The sequence below is a fragment of the Berghia stephanieae genome, chromosome 2 (assembly GCF_034508935.2).
Source record: "Berghia stephanieae isolate SIO BIC M18660-M18661 chromosome 2, UCSD_Bste_1.3, whole genome shotgun sequence".
Taxonomy (NCBI): domain Eukaryota; kingdom Metazoa; phylum Mollusca; class Gastropoda; order Nudibranchia; family Aeolidiidae; genus Berghia; species Berghia stephanieae.
The window spans coordinates 54,587,704-54,610,203 of NC_088361.1; the positions used below are offsets into that span (position 1 = coordinate 54,587,704).

The 22,500-nt window shown below is 37.1% G+C and overlaps 1 protein-coding gene across 5 annotated transcripts in view; it reads left to right on the forward strand.

Annotated features, from left to right (window-relative positions):
• The window catches only part of LOC144965168 (putative amine oxidase [copper-containing]), a 66,149-nt gene that overhangs the window by 25,348 nt on the left and 18,301 nt on the right, over positions 1-22,500 (forward strand). For all 5 annotated transcript variants that reach the window (XM_078900211.1, XM_078900212.1, XM_078900213.1 and 2 more), the window contains 7 exons: positions 7,054-7,208; positions 7,894-8,463; positions 13,024-13,268; positions 13,918-14,186; positions 15,889-16,123; positions 16,938-17,148; positions 19,606-19,781. In XM_078900211.1, the coding sequence (XP_078756337.1) occupies positions 7,086-7,208; positions 7,894-8,463; positions 13,024-13,268; positions 13,918-14,186; positions 15,889-16,123; positions 16,938-17,148; positions 19,606-19,781 (1,829 nt within the window). In that variant the 5' untranslated portion in view covers positions 7,054-7,085. The remainder of the gene's footprint in view (positions 1-7,053; positions 7,209-7,893; positions 8,464-13,023; positions 13,269-13,917; positions 14,187-15,888; positions 16,124-16,937; positions 17,149-19,605; positions 19,782-22,500) is intronic.

Sequence of the window (22,500 nt, forward strand, 5' to 3'; positions counted from 1 at the left end):
GGCTCAGGTTTAATTGAGGGGTGATTAAGAATAGCCTTAGGGTCCCTTATAACTTAATTGTATTAATAACAAGTGAGTCAAGACAGTAGTAACGCCCAATACAATAATAACAATTCTATACATAAAGGTTAATTAGATCGTTACAGGAAAAGATAGAGATTAAGTGGAAGGTAGAATGAAAATTATGGGTGATATATATATATTTGACAATTTAATTGTTATCCCTGTATTCATTTAATCTCAGGAAGAATAGCTCTAATTGAGTGGATTTAATCTATTATTTATTTATCTATTGATTGATTTATTTATTGATTTATTTATGATTGATTGATTTATTTATTTTTAATCATTTGTGTCCGTTGAAAATACATTTGAAAATGGTATAAGCCCGGTTGGCTTATCTTCAATCCAGTCTGCTTGCTTGATTGATCAAATGACGAGGCAGTATCAGCTAGTTCAAGGTTTGGCTCCTGGTTCCAGGGTTTACTTGACTTCACAACAGTGTGTTGTAGTTATGGGCTGACAGGAAGGTTCTGGTGTCGGCGATGACTGACATCAGGGATTGGGTGCTAAGCAAGTACTGGGAGGCAGGGATTGGGCACGGACTGGGTGCGAGGCAAGGATGGGTGCTAGCCACGGACCTTCAATTAAGAGTTAAAACAAAAAGGTCTTAGAGCCAATCTAGTTTGTCCTTCGCCACCGGGTCGTCCTTGAGCGACACATCATAATAGCTTTTATTTGCCGACCAAAGGCAAGGAGAAGCAATAACTCTATGATAATGGTTACAGTTATTGCATTTGTATCAAACATCAACTGACAGTTGAGCTATCTTACACGATTAGAATTTAACAGGTTTGTGTCCCTTATATTTTATAATTTATTTATTTTTATTAATTATAATTGTGATTATTATGATGTGTGGCCGGTATTTGCGGTAGAGTACAGACATCATGCAATATACATATTGAATATAAATAATAGCATAGATCATAAACAAATGTTAACTATAGTATAAATTACATATAGATATATTTTGTACAAGTATTTCAACTTACGAACAGCCCTAGATTAGAGCACAAATAAAATATACACAAATGATAATAGCAATGGTAGATTAAGCATTGAATTCACAGTAATGTCTCGTTCCACTTTGAATGTTAACCAATAATTAATTTTACCTTCAACCGAGAGAAGTTAAACTTTTACAAGTTTGAAATTGGAGGGATGGTTCTTCTTTCTTGGGATTCTTAGCGTGTGTGTGATTCAATTCAGAGATGAATTTGGTTTTGTAAAGTAAGGGCACGCCAAGGAATTATGGGGATAGCCAATCAGAAAGAATGTTCCTATTTAGATATCCAATGATATTCAGATGCTTTTGATTAGCAACTTTAGCGGGAAGAGATAACGAAGAGCTCGACTATTGATTGCAATTTAAGCTACTCTTGAACGAGACGAGAACCTCAGGGCATATGCACGTTGGAGTCTTGTTTGACTTACTTGACTTAGATGCCTTTCGCGTCTCGACCGAAAGATCGGGTCGCCTTAGCTGTTTCCAGTATTTCCTGTGTGAGGTGTCTCCAATATTGCCGGTCCTCTGCTAGGGTTCTCAGATTTTCAAGGTCCCCTGCCGTTATGAGACTAATGCTTTGTCCAAGTGTTGTGAGGTTTTTGTTTAGGATCACAGGGAGTGTTGTGATCGGTCTTCCTCTGAAAAGGTTCCCGTGTTTTTGGAAGTATCCCGACATGGCTTGGTTTGCTGGTATGTTTTTGTCCCTGCGTAGTATGTGACCGAAAAGTTGCCATCGTTGTTGTAAAATGTCAAGGGAGATTGGTCTTTCTTTTGTGATCTTATAGAGTGATTCATTTGAGATCTTTTTGGGGTATTTGATGTCCAGTACCCTTCTTAGCTGTGTGCGATGGAAGGCATCCAGATGTTCTTCTTCGGATTTTTCAACGCCCAAGTGCCGCAGTTATACAGAAGTACCGGTTTTACAAGAGCATGGTACAGTTTCAGTTTGGTTTTTCTCTTTATTTTGTCACCTCTAATCCATACATTGGTGAGTTTACTGAGTGCGGCGTTTGATAGCTGTTTTCTTCTTTGTACATCCTCGGTGTCTCCAATTAGTGAGCCGACTTTCTTTGTTCTTTTCCATTCCTCTTTGTTCCTCGATATTGTTGTAAATTCGGTTTTATTGGCATTGACTTGGAGGTTATATTTCATGAGGGTATTTTGTATGATGTCTATATTTGCTGGTGTTGATCCAATAAAATCGACATCATCTGCATAGGCGATTTCTCTAGGGATTGCATTCTCAATATGAGTCGTTGGTTTTGGAATGACTTTTCGAACTTCTTTCAGAGCGTGTTCTAAGTATATTGTGAACAGAATCGGGCTCAGACTATCTCCTTGGGGGGTCCCGATGTTACTTTCGAACTGCGTCTGTTTTGTGGCCCCGTATATCCTTGGTTGTATCTTTGTGTTGCTGAGGAGAAATCGGATTATTCGGAGCTCGTCTTCGTCTACTATTTCTGTTAATATCTCCAAAAGTTTTCCTCTGTCGATCGTATCAAAGGCTGCGGACATATCGATTCCGGTTATTGTTATGGATATGTTTTCTTTGAGTGCCTTTGCTGCCAACCATTTATGTGTCCATACAACGTCCGATGTGCTTCGGTCTTGGCGAAACCCGCTTTGGCTATGTGATAGATATTTTTCTATTTTCGGTCTAATTCTGTTGAGGACAATAGTTGACAGTGTTTTTCTTATGGTATTCAGTAATGTTATTGGGCGCAGGTTGTTTACGGGTCCTTTCGTTTTTCCTGGTTTTTGTATTGTAATTAGGACACCGCTGTTTATGTCCCAGTCTTTGTGTGTTGAGAATGTTTTGTTCATTATGTTTGCAATGCTCAGATCCAGGGAGAGGGTACCGCATTTCAGCAATTCAGCGGGAATTTCATCTTCGCCTGGGGATCTGTTATTGTTTAGGCACTTTATGCTATTTCTAACTTCAGTTGTTGTGATGCGGTTGTTTAGGTCTCTAGGGTTTCCTGAGAAGGGCGATATTTGTGAGACTTGTTTGTGAAATTTCTGCTGGAAGTGGTCAGTTACAATGTCAAGGATATCGTTGGGATTTGTTGTCTGTTTGCCAAATTTATCCTGTAGTTTTGGGTTCTCGAATGGTTTTCGGTTCAGAGATTTCGTCGCTTTGAACATAGACGATGCGTTATTTTTGGACTTTTCTATGTCTTCCACTTTTTTGTCTAATTCCTCGTTTCTGTGTTTTATTGTAAGTGATCGAATTGAATGCAGTATTTTGTTTCGTTCCGTTTTCAGGTTTATTATTTCTTCCGAGTCTTTCGTGTTTTGTATCCTGATCCTAAGTTCTTTTTGTTGCCGCGATAGATCGTTAATAGCGATGTTAGGCGTTCGATTTGGTTTGTTCTTAGTTGTATTAATAGAGCCTGCACTTTCTTCCCCCGCATATTTCATTGCCGCTTGCGTCTCTTTCCATTCATTGTTTGGATTGCTGTTTTGCTTTATTTTCCATAGACTTGAGTTAAGTTCATATTGGTAATGAATGCGACATTCTCGCTCATTTACTATTTTTGCCGTGTTTATTTTGACTGCCGTTTTACCTTTCTGTCTTCGTTGTCTGTACACATTTATGTTGAAATTCGTTTTTACAAGTTTGTGATCGGATGTTAGCAGTGTACCACCGTATGATCGCGAGTTGGTTGAGTAGTGTTTATGGCGGTGTCGACATATGATATAGTCTATTTGGTTGTGTATTGTTATCATTTTGTCTTGGGTTTGGTCTTTCCTTTGTCCTACCCATGTTGTCTGGTGTCTTGATGGGTGGTTGAAAGCACTGTTTGTTATGAAAAGTTTTCTCTGTTCACAGAACTGGACTAATTTTTCTCCGTTATCGTTACGTTTTCCTTTTGAGTATGATCCTAAACATAGTGTGTCACTGTCGAGACGTTTTCCTACTTTGGCATTAAAATCTCCAGCAATTATTAATATTGATTTGTTTCCTTTTTTGTTCAGTGTATCGTCTAGGTTACAAAGACCTAGACGATACACTGAACAAAATAGGAAACAAATCAATATTAATAATTGCTGGAGTCTTGTTTGGAAAGGGTAATTAGCAGGAGATATGCATACAATGGGCAGACAATTTGAAAAGGTGAATAAGCCTTACGCGGAAAGTGAGTGGTCAGGTCTCGCGTTCCGTTATACAATGGTTTTGAAGAGTGTATGTTTACATTAGCTTAACTGCAGAATAAAACTGTCCATGTTCTGAATGTTTTAACTCGAGGTGCTAATTTCCCCTTGCAATTATTGTTGTTGTCCACTAAATTTGAAGTGGTTTTGAATGAGACGCTGACGAATGATAAAGAAATCACGCAGTGAAAGAAAATCATTCGTCACAGATGTAAAGAGTATGAAACTTAGTAATATCCTCTACTTTTCCTCCTCCTCCTTTCCTCCTTCTCTTCTTTCACCACCACCTCCACCACCATCACCACCACCACCACAATCATCATCATCGTCGTCGTCATCATCATCATCATCATCATCATCATCATCATCATCATCATCATCATCATGGGGGCAGCGTGGCTCAGCGGTACGGTCTTTGCTTCGTACCCGAAAGGTACCAAGTTCGACTATCCACCCAAGCAAATCACTTCGCACTAGCTCATTTGCGGCGCTGCACTGCAGATGACGCCTGGGTGGGTTATTTCAGTTTTTCCTTGGAATAGACCCAAATACAAATTTCCCCTAGGGGATGAATAAAGGAAAATGTATTTATATTTATTTATTTATCATCATCATCATCATCATCATCATCATCATCATTGTCATCAATAACACTACCACAACCACCACAACCACCATCAGCACCGTATCCCCCCCCCCCCCCCCCCCCGGAAACTAGACGAGTTATTCTTTCCTTTAACTTGATCTACTATAATAGTAAAGTGGAAGTAAAAAAAAGGCTCTACACAAGGACAGAACGCAAGGATCATAGTCTATTAGCATTGTCATCAATTCAATCACTGACCAAGCTCAATATTGCTCGACAATACCGCACGACAGGTGCCGCTGAGCCATGGGCGACATCATTATATAAATTACATCTTATTCATATTACACTTTTCAAAAATTTATCAATAATAAACTCGAGCTTTTTATATTGCGCAATATCCACTAAACGTGCTCAAAGCGCTTTACAAATGGTAATAAGAGGACAAAACCACACAGTCAAAAGGAAAACTATCGTGCTGTATTCTCGTATTTAAAAATTTGGCCAGAAAACTAATTCTTCAATTATCAGTCCAGGTGTGAGAGTTCTTGCCAAGATGAAGGTCATCTAAATCAATCAATAATTAAAGGACGAATTTTATGGCCAGATTTTTAAATACACGTTTTCCCAGAGTACGGCAGATTTCTGGTTAATGTCAAAAATGGTTGGAATATAAAATTATGTAACGTTCAAAAACAGTTTTATAAAAGGCCGTGTGTAATATTATGACTATGGTCGGTGGTGCGGTCTTGTATTATGACACTCGCTTAGGACATGTAGATTCCTGGTTTCAGTCCTGCCGCGGGGCTTGTAAAGTTGACACATTGGAAAGATAAGATAAGATAAGATAAGATAAGATAAGATAAGATAAGATAAGATAAGATAAGATAAGATGAACCTTATTTCTCCACTTCTGGAAATTTATATTGAGTATTGCCATAGACTAATGAATTTTTGAAAATAATTAAGCAAATGAATAATAAAAAGAGATACCATGACATAGAAGTAAACCAACAAAAAGCTTTAACAAACTAAACACATAAAAAAATCTCTCATACCTCCCAAATTCTCTCTCTCTCTCTCTCTCTCTCTCTCTCTCTCTCTCTCTCTCTCTCTCTGGGTGGGGATCCTGACCTCCCATAGTGGGCAGGGAGGTACATGCTGTGTCTTCTATCCCCCCATACCCGTTTCCCAATTGTTTCCTGTCATTGTCTTGGAATGAGATTACTTAGTTTTGTCCTGATCCTTGCCGGAGCTCCTTGGCTGGGAGGGAAACAGTCGAATGTATAGTTATAGTTTTGGGAGATGATATTTTTTTCTTTGTAAATCATCTCTCTGTTATGCATTGTATTATGTTGAGTTTACATATTATATTAAATGATTGGTAAACATTTGAGTGTATTCCTCTTAGATGGGACCTGTGCTTGTGTCTGGATGAGACTTTTAGGTGATCTCAAACTAAGTGCATTGGTGGTCTGCTCTTGGAATCTACATCTGATCCCTATTTGTTCCCAGTTCCCCTATGTCTTACTTTTTCTTGGGTGCTTTTATTGTAATTCTATAACTTTTTACTATCCCATTTTCTTCCTTTTTACTGGCGCTGATATAACCTAAATGTGTTGCAAGCGCCGTAAAACCCTTAAAAACAAAAACAAACATCTCTCTCTCTCTCTCTTTATCTCTCTCTCTCTCTCTCTCTCTTTCTCTCTCTCTCTCTCTCTCTCTTTCTCTCTCTCTCTCTCTCTCTCAGTGTGTGTGTGTGTATTTCACTCACTCACTCACTCCTTCACACACTTACATACACAAACACACACACACACACACACACACAAACAAACAAACACACGTTCTTCTTCTCTCGCATCACCCTAATTTAGTATATATTTTATTCTCTTTACTCTTTACTCACATTCTCTCATAATGCTCGGATGTAAAATGGGTACCTGACTGTTAACAGCGAAGTCACGGTCCCATCGAAAAAAAAATGTATTAGCCTCTTACAGGCGTGGTCTTTCGTCCAACATGACAATTGTTGCTGTTGATTTGTGACCCCTATTCAGACGCCTTGAACACACGTTTCAGTCAGAGTTGATATTCCCCTATATGATAGCTCGAGTTTTTGTTTGTTTTGTTTTTTAGTTCGTATTAAGACATGAGATAAAATCAATTGATACCTCTTTCGTCAATCTTTCAGAATTAGCACTCAAACAGGCACCCGTTTCTTGTCTGACTTTGTTCACAGGTTAGCCCCACTGTCATCGTCATCACAATAGAATGGCCGAGGAGGAGGAGTCAATAGCAGCACTCCTCAATGACTCAGACGATGAGGAGGAGGAGAATGTCTACAAAATGCTCAACGGTCCTTCCTCACAGCGAAACGGATTTCTACTGAAACAGGTTGGCTAAAGAACTCATACCTTCATTTTAAAAAACCCAACAAAGCGAACAAAACAAAACAACATAAACCAGTTAGTCTATTCATTTTAGTTGTAAATTATTATTATTTTGATGAGACGTGTCTAAAAGGGAGGAAGACTCTAGAAAAAAAATCATATTTTTTCGCGTTTGGTTTTTCAAATGTCACCAACAATTTCCATTCCGTCTCCTTGGCTCATGGTTGTTGGTAGTGTTACTTTTAGAGTACGTTGATCCAACTCGAAAATTGCTCTACGTTACTTGAATATCTGGTCTTCTATGTCTTAAAAAAACGTTGTTCCATCATCAAGAAATTACCAAAAAAAAAAAAAAAAAAAAAAAATAACAATGTGTTTATCATAGATATAAATGCAATGTTTTAAAATTCTGAAATACAGCGAAAGCATCTGGACGACTGATCCAATTTTGAGGTTTACCCTCATGCCAAATAAGTCTCAATCCAAATATGTATGATTATTATCGTAATTTTCGATTGACTGATGAGTCCTCTTAACTAAATTCTGCCTTTATTACAACCTTTTCCTTGACGAATTGACATTCATTTGCTATGTTTTGTACTTGAAAGTGTGTTAATCAATTTTTTAAAATTGGATAAAAAAGACATCAATACAAAATAAAGACAAAATTATTTTTTCTATATTTCCAGAAAATCAAAAACCATAAGAGAGTGACGACAGCCTGGTTGATCAAAGGGGCTCTACTGCTCTCGTTTCTCTTAAACGTTATCCTGTTTATCGTTGTGCTGCTTAGCAAAAACACCAAAAGTGAATGGAATAATTCTGGCGATCCTGTCACAGACAAACAGTGCACACCATTACAATCACAATCGTCTTCGCAATCTTCGCCAACATCAGTGCCATCAACATCTTTGCCATCATCTTCTTCTTCATTTTCATCATTGACATCCAGATCCAATGAGACTACTCAAAATATTAGCAGTGGGCATAATATTGAAAAGGATAAAGATAGTTCTCAGGTACAGCAGCGACAACAAAATTCTCAACAGCATCAAGGGAAGAATTCTTCTTGTGCCACGTCGACTGTAAATATTCCACTATGTGGTGTTGCGGATGAAAACAATGACAGGACAGAGGGGGATAGAGAATTAACAAAGCGTGACGATTTGAGCAAGGAATATCAAAATATCTTTGCTGACCTCACAATAGAAGAGATGAAGGCAGCAGTCGATTATCTGCTAACGGAACCAACGCTCAATGTAAGTGTGCAAGTAAATAATGATGTACTTGAAGATGTTGGAATAAAAACGTTGGGGAAAAATAATCCTGAATAATCAAATGAGATTCAGAGCTGTAACACAATATTATATTATACAATATACGTGTACAAGAGCTTTATTTAAAAATCTGGGAAGACTGGTACTTTTAACTTCCACAATTTATACAAGGTGCATTGACATTCTAACTTCTGTATTTTTTTTATCATTGTTTTGGGAATTGATGATTTTATCTTAATTTGAAGAAGATATTTAGCTCGGAATTCTCTTTGCTGTGTACTTTAAAAAAACGAAGTTGTTAATATTCACCTTTGTTTAATAATATAAATCAAAATCTCTCGATAGCACGAATGCAAAAGCTTGGGGATCGAGAAGACATCTCATGCAAAGGGTATCATCAGATCCTTTATTTCTAATTTTACCTATCCTTACAAAATAGCAAAGCTATCACTTACCTTAAATTAATTTCCTTCGAGTAACTGAATGAGGCAGTGTCAAAAAAAAAAAGGAAGAAATATTGTTGTCAGAAAATATTTGTTTTGTAACACTCCTCTCAATTTTAATGACAATTGTAAACAAGACAACGGTTTCTTAGTCCAAATGAGTTTTGAGGTCAACATGTGCTTATTTACAAGTTTGATAACCCAAAATGTTTTGTTCTCATTGTTGAAATGAAACCAGCCTCAAACCAATGCAACACGTACTACCTGTACAATAATGTTAAAACAAGCTCATTGTCATTCTCCATTTTCCAACCTGCAAATATATATGTAGTCTGAGGCAATTGAGATTGGCGTTTATGTGGTGGACCAGGAAAATGAATCACAATAACTTTAAAAAAAGGGATAAATGACTTACATGACTGACATAAGGCCTTTCGCTTCTTAATCGTCCGATCAGAACGCCTCAGCTGCCTCTCTAATAATCTATTTCTATTCTTTCCACAGTTCACGGTCTTTTGTTGTGGATGTTAATTTCATAAGATCTTCCTTTAATTTTATTCTTCGTTATTTTGGAGACGTTTTAGGTCTCTATTCAAGACAGTGTGAATTGGCGTGGGGACTCTTTTAAGTTGTTTTCAATGGATTCTGTTTATTCTTTGCTCTTTGGTTCCGATCAGTGCCAGTGTTCCGCAATAATAATATATAAGCACGGATTTTACAAGGGTTGTGTATAATTTGATTTTAGTGTTTATTCTTATATTATCTTTTCTAATCCATATATGTAATAATTTATTTAGTACAACCGTCGCGATAAACTTTGTCTTCTTTCTAAGTCTTCATTGTCGCCTATTAGTGATCCTACTTTTTCGTGGCTCTCCATTCATCTTTCTTCCTTGACAGTAATATTACATCTGTTTTTTCAGTATGACCTTACGGCTGGTGTTTTTCTAAAGCTTTTTGAATGTCTTTTACACTGACTTGTTTGAGGCCAATAAAGTCAATGTCGTCTGCATATGCAATTTCCATGGGGAGTTCACTTTCAAAACGTGATTGGGCTGAAGGTACGGATTTACGCACATCTTTTAAAGCATTTTCTAGGTAAATGATAAATAACTCAAACAGTCTCTTCGTGGTGTACCGATGTTGCCAAGGAATGATTTATCCTCTGAGGCACCGATTATTTTGGTCGTTATCCATGTTTAACTTAAAAGGAATTGGATTCATCTAACTTCATCTTCCAGAACTATTCCTTTAATAATCTAATGATTGGCGATTGAACGGTAAAGAGGTGGCAGACATATCTATTCCAGTTATATTATTCCCGTTTCTATTTTTTTTTCTGACAGGGTTTTGGCAGCAAGCCATTTGTAGGTCCAAACTACACCTGCAGTACTTCTCTCCGTCCTGAATCCGCTTTGACTATGTGACAGATCATTTTCAACAAACGGTCTAATTCTATTCAATGTGATCCAGAAGAGCGATTTTCTAATTGTATTAGGCAGCGTAGTTGGTCTCCAATTCTTTGGAGATCCTTTCGGTTTTCCTGGCCTATTGCATTGATAGCAGCTCCCCCTTATTAATATCCAGGTGTTTGTGATGTTCGAACGTTTGATTAAATATGTCCGCTATATATTCATTTAATAGGGTGGTCCATATTTTTAGTAGTTCTGCTCACACCCCATCTTCGCCCGACGCTCTGTTGTTATTAAGACTTTGAAAAGCATTTCTTACTTCTCTTGGTGTTGATAGATTTAAATAATGGTCGTGATCTCCCTCAAATGAGCTGACGTGTGGCGTTTTGTTGTCTTGAAATTTTGTTTTATGAAATTAAAAAAGCACACTGGAAAAATAATTGGGGTAAATAATTAATTTGCCCGTGTCGTCCTCTATCGTTGAGTTTTCAAGTGGTCTTTGGTTTAATAGTCTTACAGCTTTGTACATTGCTTGATTGTTGTTGCATTTACAAATATTTCGTTGGCATTTTAGTTTCTGTCTTTCTTCTTCCTTTTTTGAGTTTTGTATCCTTATTCCCAAATCTTTTTGTTGGTTAGATAATTGAGCTATGATGGTGTCATACGTACGGCCTTGTCGTTTGGTTGTGGTTGTCCGGAGCCTTGAATTGCAGTATTAATTATTGCATGTCGTACACGTGACCATACCTTCGTTTGGTATTTTGTTGTTGCTCGTTAAATTGTCTAGTTCAATATCAAGTTGTCGCTGGTATTGTTTACGACATCGTGAGTTGTTTACAATATTTGTAACATTTATTTTTAGTTCTTGATTGAATATATGTGTTGCATTTTCTTGGTTGTTTGTCGATAAGAAAGGGATAAATATAGTTATAAAATCAACGTACTTCCACGAGTGTTTTGCTCTCCATCATTAGGTTAAAGCTGAACTATAATCAGTCAGAATTGTATATTAGAAAATCTAAACAATGTAGGTTAAAAGATGGAAATTTTAGACTTCACAAATTCAAAGCTCAATGTCAAAAATAAATTTAACATACTTAACTACTTTCATGTAAAGATACATCTTCAAACAGAAGACTGTAATTTTCTTAAACCCAAACCCAAATCCGAAGAGAACGCCCGCCAACAACATTGCGAAGAATGCTAAATTTGGAATTGAAAAGTGTCAAAATGTCATGTGAGGGGTGGGAGGATGCCAAGGTAGTAGCCAAAGACCGTACAATATGGAGATCCATAGCGTACACCCTATGCTAAGTAGGTAAACCCACCAAAAAAATAAAAATGCACAACATTTGGCTCAGATATTTAAAATTACAATTTGCCGACAAATTTCCTTGCAATGTTCTGAGGCGTGAAAAATATACTGACAGGATCTCGCTAATTTTGGATAGGCAAAGACAACTCGTATGATCTAAATCAGACCAAAGTCCCCATCCCATGCTAGGTAGATAGAAAGACCAAAACATGTCACACTGTGTTCGCATTAGATCTAGACCCTTTTTATACGATTTGAGTGCTCAATTGCTGTACCAAATCCCTACAACGGCAACAGCAACAACAACGATAATAATTACAACATAAACAGCAGCAATAGCAACAACAACAACAACAATAGCAACAACATAAAACAACACATTATTGACTAAAACAATCAATAATGAATACCCATGTCCTTTATGCTATAAGATTGATCATTTTTTGAATTAATGACATGTTGTTTAGTTTCTAGACTACATAGAGATTTGTTTTCAGTGCCCGGAGTTTGATACGGAATTGATCTATTGTGTGCTGAAGAGGTTTTAAAGTTCGAAATAATAAACATTTTTATATTCTTTCCAATTACCTTCAGAAGTCTAGCAGCGTATCTCAATAACTTTTTAAACACACACACACACGCACACACACGCACACACATACACACAAACACACACACGCACACACGCACACACACACGCACACACACACACAAACACACACACACACACGCACACACACACGCACACACACAAACACAATTTTTAAGAAACCCAATCAGCAAAACAAAACAAAACAAATGAAACCCCCCAGAATAAAAACAAATGAACAAGAACAACAAAGAATATAACAAAACAAAAAAAAAATAAAGAGAAGAGAAGAGAAGAAAAATTAAAAAAGAAGAGAGAGAGAGAGAGAGAGAGAGAGAGAGAGAGAGAGAGAGAGAGAGAGAGAGAGAGAGGGGAGAGAGAGAGAGAGAGAGAGAGAGAGAGAGAGAGAGAGAGAGAGAGAGAGAGAGAGAGAGAGAGAAGAAAAACAGAGTAAACTGTTCAATTTTATCTGGGCGATAAATCGAAACACAAATCTACCCCCTCCTCCGACAATAATATGTGGGATCTAATATTGCATAGAGCGGCGTGCACATATTTTCAGGTCTGATAGCCGAACAAAATTATGGACTTGATTTGACATTGTTGTAATGGACAATATTTTGCGTTGGTTTTGGAATATTTCTATTATAACAACGAGCCCATGGCACTAGGGTCATCATACCTACAAATACGTCGGCATGGAGGCAACCAAAGTATCATTGGGGTGCTATACCTTATTATTGGTAATGTTTTTTTTTCTTTTTTAATCTGTTTCATCCAAAGGTTAAAGTTCAGAAGAGATCCAGCAGTTGCTTCCTGAAGATTCTTGAACTTCACACGCCCAATAAGACTGAAGCTCTTCTGTATTTGGACAGCTACGCTCCAAAACCACCTCGCGAGGCTGATGCTATGATTGTCTGCAAGTATTCAAGGCCTCCCGTTGTAAAAGAATTAGTGATTGGGCCTTTGCCTAATCCAACGTACCATAAGGAAAATCCACGAAGGAAAGATAGCAATATTCCTTACAAGTAAGTACTGGGCAGCGATGAAATGATAGCGTGGAACGCCAGACTTAGTACTTAACAAATTAATGAATGAGAATACACACATGAAAGAATGAATGCATAAATAAATGAATAGATAAACACAAAGATAAATGAATATATAAAAATAAATTAACATATATTGCACAGAATAAGTTCTTGCACATTCCTTTTGACCGATTTCAAAATATCTTATATACTGTAGTTCATTTTGAGTTACATATTACAAGATGTACAAGGAATATTATTCTTATCTTTTGTACACTGATTTCTATTTTGTGCTTGTAATTATGCGGTAATTATATATGAAAGAAGCAATTTATTACATTATAACACCTCGGGCAGTACAAAACTGGACTTTAAGAATCATAAAGTAGGGAGGGGGGGGGGGGGGGAAGAAAGAAAGAAATAAAGAAAGAGAGAAAGAAAGAGAGAAAGATATTATATATATATATATATATGTATATATATATATATATATGTATATATATATATATATATATATATATATATATATATATATATACAGAGAGAGAGAGAGAGAGAGAGAGAGAGAGAGAGAGAGAGAGAGAGAGAGAGAGAGAGATTGTATACTACGATAATTTGTTATTCCATTACTTTCGTTTCTACTTAGATTTTCCCCCGACTACGGTGTGAACGATGCTTACAGCGTCATATTTAAAGAATTTGCCAACAGCCCCGACCTAAAAAGGATTGTCTCCGAGAGTTACGGAGTGAGCGACTTTTATAACTGTAAGAACAAATGTATCGCTCTCTTGCCTCAAATGACTAGCTCAGCCTACAATGATAACGTCGTCATCACCATTACTGCCTACTACGCCACGGAGTTTGTTACCATCAATCCGCTTGACCTGATTTTCATTACCAAGGAAATGTTACCCTGTGAGTTCGATGCTTGTGTTGACAATGGTGGCGGGTCTGCTCGTGTTGTTGTGCTCTGTGCGGATATGTGGTATAGATAGAATGCGCTTGGCCAAGGAGTTCACAACATTGCCATCCGGAAGTATAACGGACCAACACACAAACTCTGTGTAACCATGAACTTTTATAGTCATGTTAATACAGTTTAGTGAGAACAACTTACAAACGCGGATGGCAAAAACAACAACAAAGGCCTGAGTGACGTCATCTGCATACTATCTATAGTGGTTTGACACTCGCTTTAGGATCGGAAGGTCCTGGATTCGAGCCTCGCTCGGCGCATAGTTGAGTTCTTGGAGAAGGCTCTTTACTCACATTCTCTCACCGTACTCAGGCGTAAAATGAGTACCTGGCCGTTAACAGCGTTGTCTATGCCCGAAAAAATTGTAATATCACCTAACAGGCGTCATGTTCAGTCCTAAATGTTAATTAAATGTTGCTGTTGGCCAGGGACCCCTTGTAACGCGATTTGAGCACGTTTAGTGGATAGTGTCATAGTGATATTTCCGACCTCCCATAGTGGGCAAGGAGGTGCTTGCTGTGTCTAAAAATAAACTTTTGAACTCTATCCCCTTATATCTGTTTTCCAATTGCTTTCTGTCTTTGTCTTAGAATGCGATTACTTAGTTTGTCCTGATCCTGGCAGGAGTCCTTGGCTAGGAGGGAGACAGTCGAATGTATAGTTATAGTTTTGGAGATGGTATTTTTTGTCCTCGTAAATCATCTCTCTGTTATGTAATGTTATTTTTAATTATTAACATGTGATTTGTAAATATTTGAGTGTATACCTCTTAGTGGAATCTTGTGCAGGTGTCTGGATGAGACTTTTAGGTGATCTCAAACTGAGTACACTGATAGTGTGCTCTTGGAATCTACATCTGTTTCCTATTTCAACCAGTCCCCTTTGTCTTTCTTTTCCAGTAAGTCTTTTTAATTGTAAATCTGGATGGAATGCTTTGACTATCTGATTTTCTTCCTTTTTAATGGCGCTGATATGATCTAAATGCGTTGCAAACGCCATAAAACCCTTTAAAACAAAACATAAAAACATAGTAATAATTGTTCAGGTAATAACGATAACGGTAATAATAGAGAAAAATGGGGAGATGGAAGCGAAAGAGCAATAGGAGAATGCCCTTATACAATGTGGATTACAGAAGAATTAATAGTTTCTGGTTTGAAGTAATGGAAAATGTTCCATGCTCTCTCTCTTCTCGTTCTAAACCAATGATGATGATGATAATGATGATGATGATGATGATTATGATGACCATGATGTCGATGACCACGTTGATGATATGTTGACAGTGATGATGATGACGATGATGATGATGATGATGATGATGTCGATGGTGTTAATGATAAAGATGATGATAATAATTTCCAATATTCAAAAGCAAATTACTCGAACATAAAAATGAATAAATATAGATGGAAAAATGCCCAAAAGAAAATTTTGAAGAAGAGAATAAATAAAATTCAATTTTAAAATGTCCTAGGCGTCCCATCGCGATAAGACCGATATATAGCCCAAACCGCAGAGTAAAGCCAAAACATAAAATAAACAACAAAATAAAACAAAATAAAAATAAAACAAACAAAAAAGTCCATCATGATATGCTCATGGATCTAAAGCTTTTTATTGCCTTTTATTTATTCCCAGATGGTAAAGTTTTCACAGTCACAGGCATATTCTACGGGGGTCAAAACTTCAAGAGTTCAGCAGAACTCATCCGGGCCTACAACTCGGGGACGGTGAAAAAAACTAGGATGACATTCCCCGAACCAGAGGCTGGCCAATCATCTGTCCCGGGCACGATCAACTTGAGAGGCACTGTTTTCCCAAAAGATCCAAAAGCTGGACCGAAATCATATGAACCGGATGGAAAACGATATAGGTAGGAATCATTATACATGTTTTGTTCATCATTGAGTCTGATGGAAGTTCCTGGTCATTTTGAGCTGCTGTACTAAAGTATGTACTAAAGTATGCAACTTGTCATTTGAATAAATAGATAAAATCAAAATAATTTCAAACTCGTTCATAATTCCAAGGAGTCTTGGGAATTTGTTTTAAATTCTAAACGTCAGAGTTCAAGAATACTATATTAAGACTAGTGGAAGTTGATTTTAAATCCTCGTCTTATTTTAAATTGTAGTCTAGATGTCGCTGTCAAACATTACAAAAGCTTTATCTTCTCCCAGTAAAGTCTATTTTCTATTACTCTATCTACCCTTTGATAATCCCCCCTCCTCTTTTCCAAAATAAAAAAATAAAAATAAAAAAAAAATAAAATAAAAATAAACTCCGAACAATGCATATTTGATGAATTGGCTTCAACAGTCATGGCGTCACTTCCCTCGTAATGACGCAAATAACAGTAACTGACTCTAAACTATCGGAACAATGGCGGACGCCCTTATGAAATACTTCTCCGACGAGCATAAAAGTGTATCCAGATGAGAAAAACATTATAAATCTGATCATGTTTTGACTTTTATACATTATTATCACATGACATATGAAAAGTTCTAGCCAGCATGAAGAATAAAAAGTACCAATTTTCTTTGTTTAGAACCACGCTGCTCGCCGTTGCTGGGCGACGTGACATCAGACTATTGAACCCAATTTGAATACGGATACTGTGTTCTTTAATCTAATGGATAATTTTCTCGCTTTAATCAATCTGTTGTAACAATTTTATTTCTCAGCATCAAAGATCAACATGTCAACTATCTTCTGTGGAGCTTTAACATACGGCTGACGACAGAATCAGGACCTCAACTATGGGATGTGAGATGGGGAGATGAAAGGATTGCTTATGAAATCAGTTTACAGGATGTGGGAGTAATATACGCTGGCGCAAACCCGATGTCATTTTTTGCGCACCTGTCTGACAGCGCTTTTGGCCTCGGGAACAAGGTGACAATTTTCTCTTCTCCTATTAAGCTGTCAATTAACTTGAAAAGACATTTCCCTTTGAGAAATTTTAACCTTATGGTGGAGCTGTATACAAATTTCGTTTATGAAAAATAAAACCCCTGTTTCAAATATATTAGATTAATAATAATCTTAACACGACATGAGCAGAGAAAGCTGACTGGCGTGATTATGGTACCATCACGCATACAAAAGGAAAACTCTATTAAAGATTTTTTTCAGGACTCATTCGTCCTCATGAGTGACCTGCACCCAGACAGTGATTCCCAATAATAGAAACCAGGTCTATAATAAAAGGGAAATAATTCATGAAAAAAATCTACAAGTAATTCTATCAAAGTTACTAGATTTGTATTAGAGATTTTTGATGACTAACTGCGCAAAAAAAACCATTGCAAAGAGATTTTACATGCACAACCGCACAAATACAAATATACGAACTTCCTTCATTTTTTCGACATACACACACATCCACACACGCGCTAACACACACATACACATGCACACACTAGTGCGGGGCGGTCCTTGGCAAGCTTAAGGACCACGGTCCTACGGTCCTTGGGAAATGAAGACCGCAAGGACCGGTCCTAGGACCGGTCCTTTTCGACATTGAACATTCCTGAGAGACTGTTGGAATTTCGAACCGGTTTGACCTTTGAGACCGTGGGATCGTTCATTCTTGAACCGTTAAAGACCGCTACACGATGAAAACCGTGGTCTACAGGAGTAAAACACACGGAGTAGTCACACTCATTTCAAATTGTAACCTAATTAGAGAAGAGGGGTGATGCCTTCTTTATTTGCTCACCGTACTTCATTGTTACTTCGATAATTTAATAAAATTTGAAATTTATCCCCATTAACGGAGATAATGGCATCGCCCAAGGCGTTGATCGAGTTGTTCGTGGCGTTGATACACACACGCAACTCCTCCCCCCCCCTCCCCCCCCCCCCACACACACATTAGAGGGCAGCGAGCATTGAAGAGTAAGAGAGAGACGTGAAGTTATAATAAGAGGGGGTGGATGAGGTAATAAGAGGGGTCGATGGTGACTTTTCGCCAGATCTAACAAACTCAGCTACCCATTCATTGCTGAGTAGATAGGGATTCAGAAAAAAATCGACTGCACCCGGGATCGATCTCTGGCCCTTTGCGTATAAAGAGAGTGCTCTATCAACTGAGCTATCGGGGTCCCCAAATATTCTATTGGACTTTTTAAAAATTCAGACGTTATAACTGGGTTTTTTGGAAGGAAGAAACTAATGAAACTCATATTATTTGATTAGTAAAAACACCAAACGAAATTTTAATATTATTGTATTATTTTAAATGACAACACAGCGATAGAAAGGAGTGGTGACAACAGATGGACAAAAGAAAACAAAAAATCGGATTTGCTACTTGCTAGGTTCGACACACACACACACACACACACACAAACACACACATCTTTAGTAGTCACATACATTTCAAACAATAACCCATTAGAGAAGAGGGGTCATGCCTTCACCATAGATCATTGTCATTGCGATCATTATGGTGTAGTAAATTTTGAAATTTACCCCGTATGGTACCATCACGCATACATCACGCGGGCCAATTCATCAAATATGCATTGTTCGGATGCATACCTAGCAAGTAGCAAATCCGAGAAATCGTCCAAGGCGTGCGCCTCCTGTTCCCCCCATCTCACACACGAAAGGGCGGTTTGCGGAGTGGAGGTTGGTGGTCGTCTGCCTGTATGGTCGTCTGTGTCGTTTAGTGTATGGCAAAGGGGGGTGGGTGCGATTAATTAAGTGGGATGGGTGGTGATTGGTGGAAGATAGGCAACCAAAGCAACGAATCGCTGGGGAAGTAGTAGGCTATGGCGCGAGACCGTAGGACCGTCGTGGTCCTTAAGCTTGCCAAGGACCGCCCCGCACTAGTTGAAAGGTGATAAGAAGTGAGGACCGCCGCCGGTCTTCCCCTATGGGACCGGTCTCCGGTTCACAGCTAAAAGACCGTGGGACCGCCGGTCCAGACCGGTCTTCAGCGCGGCACTAGCACACACACAAGCAAAAACATAATTTACGCACACACACACACACACACACACGCGCGCGCGCGTAAAATACAATAAACATAATATGTCACCAACTCTAATAACGGGTATCATGTGTGTGTGTGTGTGTGTGTGTGTGTGAGGGGGGGGGGGGTGGTGGTTCAATAATCCTGAAAACTAAATTTGTAGTCAAAGATATGACACTAGGTTAAGATCAAATATTATCAGTGGGAAAATGTCCATTGATATACTTTAATAACGTGTTTAAATTTTACTTCATATTTCTCATCATTTGAACAGAACATTCCCTTTTGGCATCCGTTCCAGCAAGACATGATAATTTATTATCCTTGTTATAACATTGTTGTATGAATATTTATTTAATCTTCAATCCCAGGCGTCCGGTCTACTCCCAGGCCTTGACTGTCCAGAAGGGGCCACGTTCCTGTCAAAGACACTGGTGAGTGGGCATTCGGGGAAGGCATTCAATTTGCCTCACTCTCAATGTGTCTTTGAACATAACACGGAACGTCCCTTACGTCGGCATATGAATGCAGATGGTGCCAATGGAAGGTTAGTGTCATCACCATCGTCGACATCATCATCATCATCATCATCATCATCATCATCATCATCATCATCATCATCATCATCATCATCATCACCATTTTCCTCCTCCTCCTCCTCCTCCCCCTCTGCCTCCTCCTCATCATCATCATCATCCTACGCCTCCTCCTCCTCCTCCTCATCCTCATCATCATCATCATCATCATCATCATCATCATCATCATCATCACAGTCTCCACGCTCTCCTCACTATCATCATTGCAATCACCATCTGCACTAACATCAAAACTCTGATTGTCCACCGATCTTAGGGAATATTATCTCTTTTTATATTAGGAACATGAAAAAGTTAAAGCTGTATATTTGCCTCCCTTGCACACACACACACACACACACACAAACACACACACACACACACACACAATGAATTACGTATAATTGTTTTTCTGTACTTTATACCATACCAATGCTCATCAATCTTTTATCACTGTGACAAGGCACCAAAGGCTACACTATTGACCTAGTTTAGCTATTATTAGATATTGTGTCTTTGAAATTTGCTGCTTTTGTGTTTTTAATGTCCCAGATTACATTTTTTAAGTTAATTAAAATGTTCAATCAAAAAGAAAATGGCGTTTCAATAAATAAATAAGAATAAAAACTATGAACCACGACGTCTCGATTATGAAAAAAAAAGATATGGTTTTTTAAATTGTTGTAACGTACACTTTCTTTCAAAACTGTTTCTAATCTACATGAACATTTTCAGAATCGAAGTGGTTATTCAGTATCTGATACTGAATAGTGCTTTGCCACTATTCAGTATCCACAAGGAACTCTTTTTTTTTATAGAGAGAGTGATAAGTGCGACAATCTCTGTTGAATGTAAATAAACTGCTGACCTACTTCCAGATTGAACACGTGCAGTAACTGACAGCCCGATTCAAAGTTGTAAAACTATTTTGATCGTAATTTTTTAATTTCTGCTATTGTGCAATTAACATAGTTCAAAATATCAAAGTAAGAGTGGCATTCAAATACATTTTTAAATGTCTAAATAGACATGATTAAATGATAAATGTCACTAAATGTTCAGTGACACCATGGCTTGTTGGATATAAGCTGTTTGACTCTGAGCTTTAGGTTCGAGAGGGATAACTTTTTTTCCCCAATATTTTTTAAATTCCTTCTGTCTATTGATATTTTTAAAACTATTGTTTTAATAATTTTATTTGCTTGTAATATACTTTAATGTTGATATTATACTATTGTTCTATTATTATTATTATTATTATTATTATTATTATTATTATTATTATTATTATTATTATTATTATTATTATTATTATTATTATTATTATTATTTCTACTTACTTACTTACTTACTTACTATTATTATTATTATTTCTACTTACTTACTTACTTACTATTATTATTATTATTATTATTATTATTATTATTATTATTATTATTATTATTATTATTATTATTATTATTATTATTATTATTATTATTATTATTATTATTATTATTATTATTATTATTATATTGTTGTTGTTGTAATCGTCATCATTATTATGATTATGATTATTATTTTTTTTTAATCAAGTAGTTGGAATAATTTAATCAGTTATCGATTTATTACGAATATCTTTTATGTGCTATAATCTCGTTGTTGTTTTTCATTGAAGTGCTCTTCTATTGTTTATTACTTTTTAAATTCTTGCTTTTTTCTGTCTGTCTCATTTGTTGTTGTTGTTGTTTGTTTGTTTGTTTGTTTGTTTTGTCATCTAAGACAAACCCGATTCATTATAAATATGTGGCCAGACTTTCTGCCATTTTTAATTGAGCGATGTACTTCCGTGAATTAATTGTCGTATTATATTAAAATTTACGTTTTATAATAATAATAATAATAATAATAATAATAATAATAATAATAATAATAATAATAATAATAATAATAATAATAATAATAATAATAATAATAATAATGATAATAATAATAATAATAATGATGATGATGATGATGATGATGATGATGATGATGATGATGATGATGATGATGATGATGATGATGATGATGATGATAATAATAATAATAATAATAATTTAAATAGATACTAAATATTAGACTACAATTGACATCTATTTACTGAATACACGTGGTATTTTTAGGGGTGTTTCTTTTTTTACGAAACACGCCGAAACCCGACAAAGTTATGGGAAGTAGGCAGCAGTGGGGAGTGAACCTGGGACTGGGTTTCGAAAAAAAAAAAAGCAATTGCTTTTTTTACGAAACCCGACAATATCCGACAAAGTAATGGAAAGAAAGTAGGCAACAGTGGGGAAGTGAACCCGAGACTCAGGGAAGTGTACACTATTGGGGAGTAAACCTAAGTCTATGGTTTTTCGACGGGTTTTGGCGGGTTTCGTAAAAAAGTAATTGCTTCATTCTCGTCTGGTACCCAACTCCCATAGTCCGGCTTCAATTCCCACCGGTATCCATCTTCCATAGTCCCAGGTTCATTTCCACTGATATCCTCTTCTCACAGTCCCAGGTTCACTCCCAACCGGTGTGCACTTCCCTCAGTCCTGGTTCATTGCCCAATGGTGCCCACTTCCAATAGCTTTTGACAATTTCGGTAGGTTTTGAAAAAAAAGTACATTCTGAGCTCACTCTCGTAGTCCCAGGTTCAATCCTCATCGGTGTCCGAATCCCAGA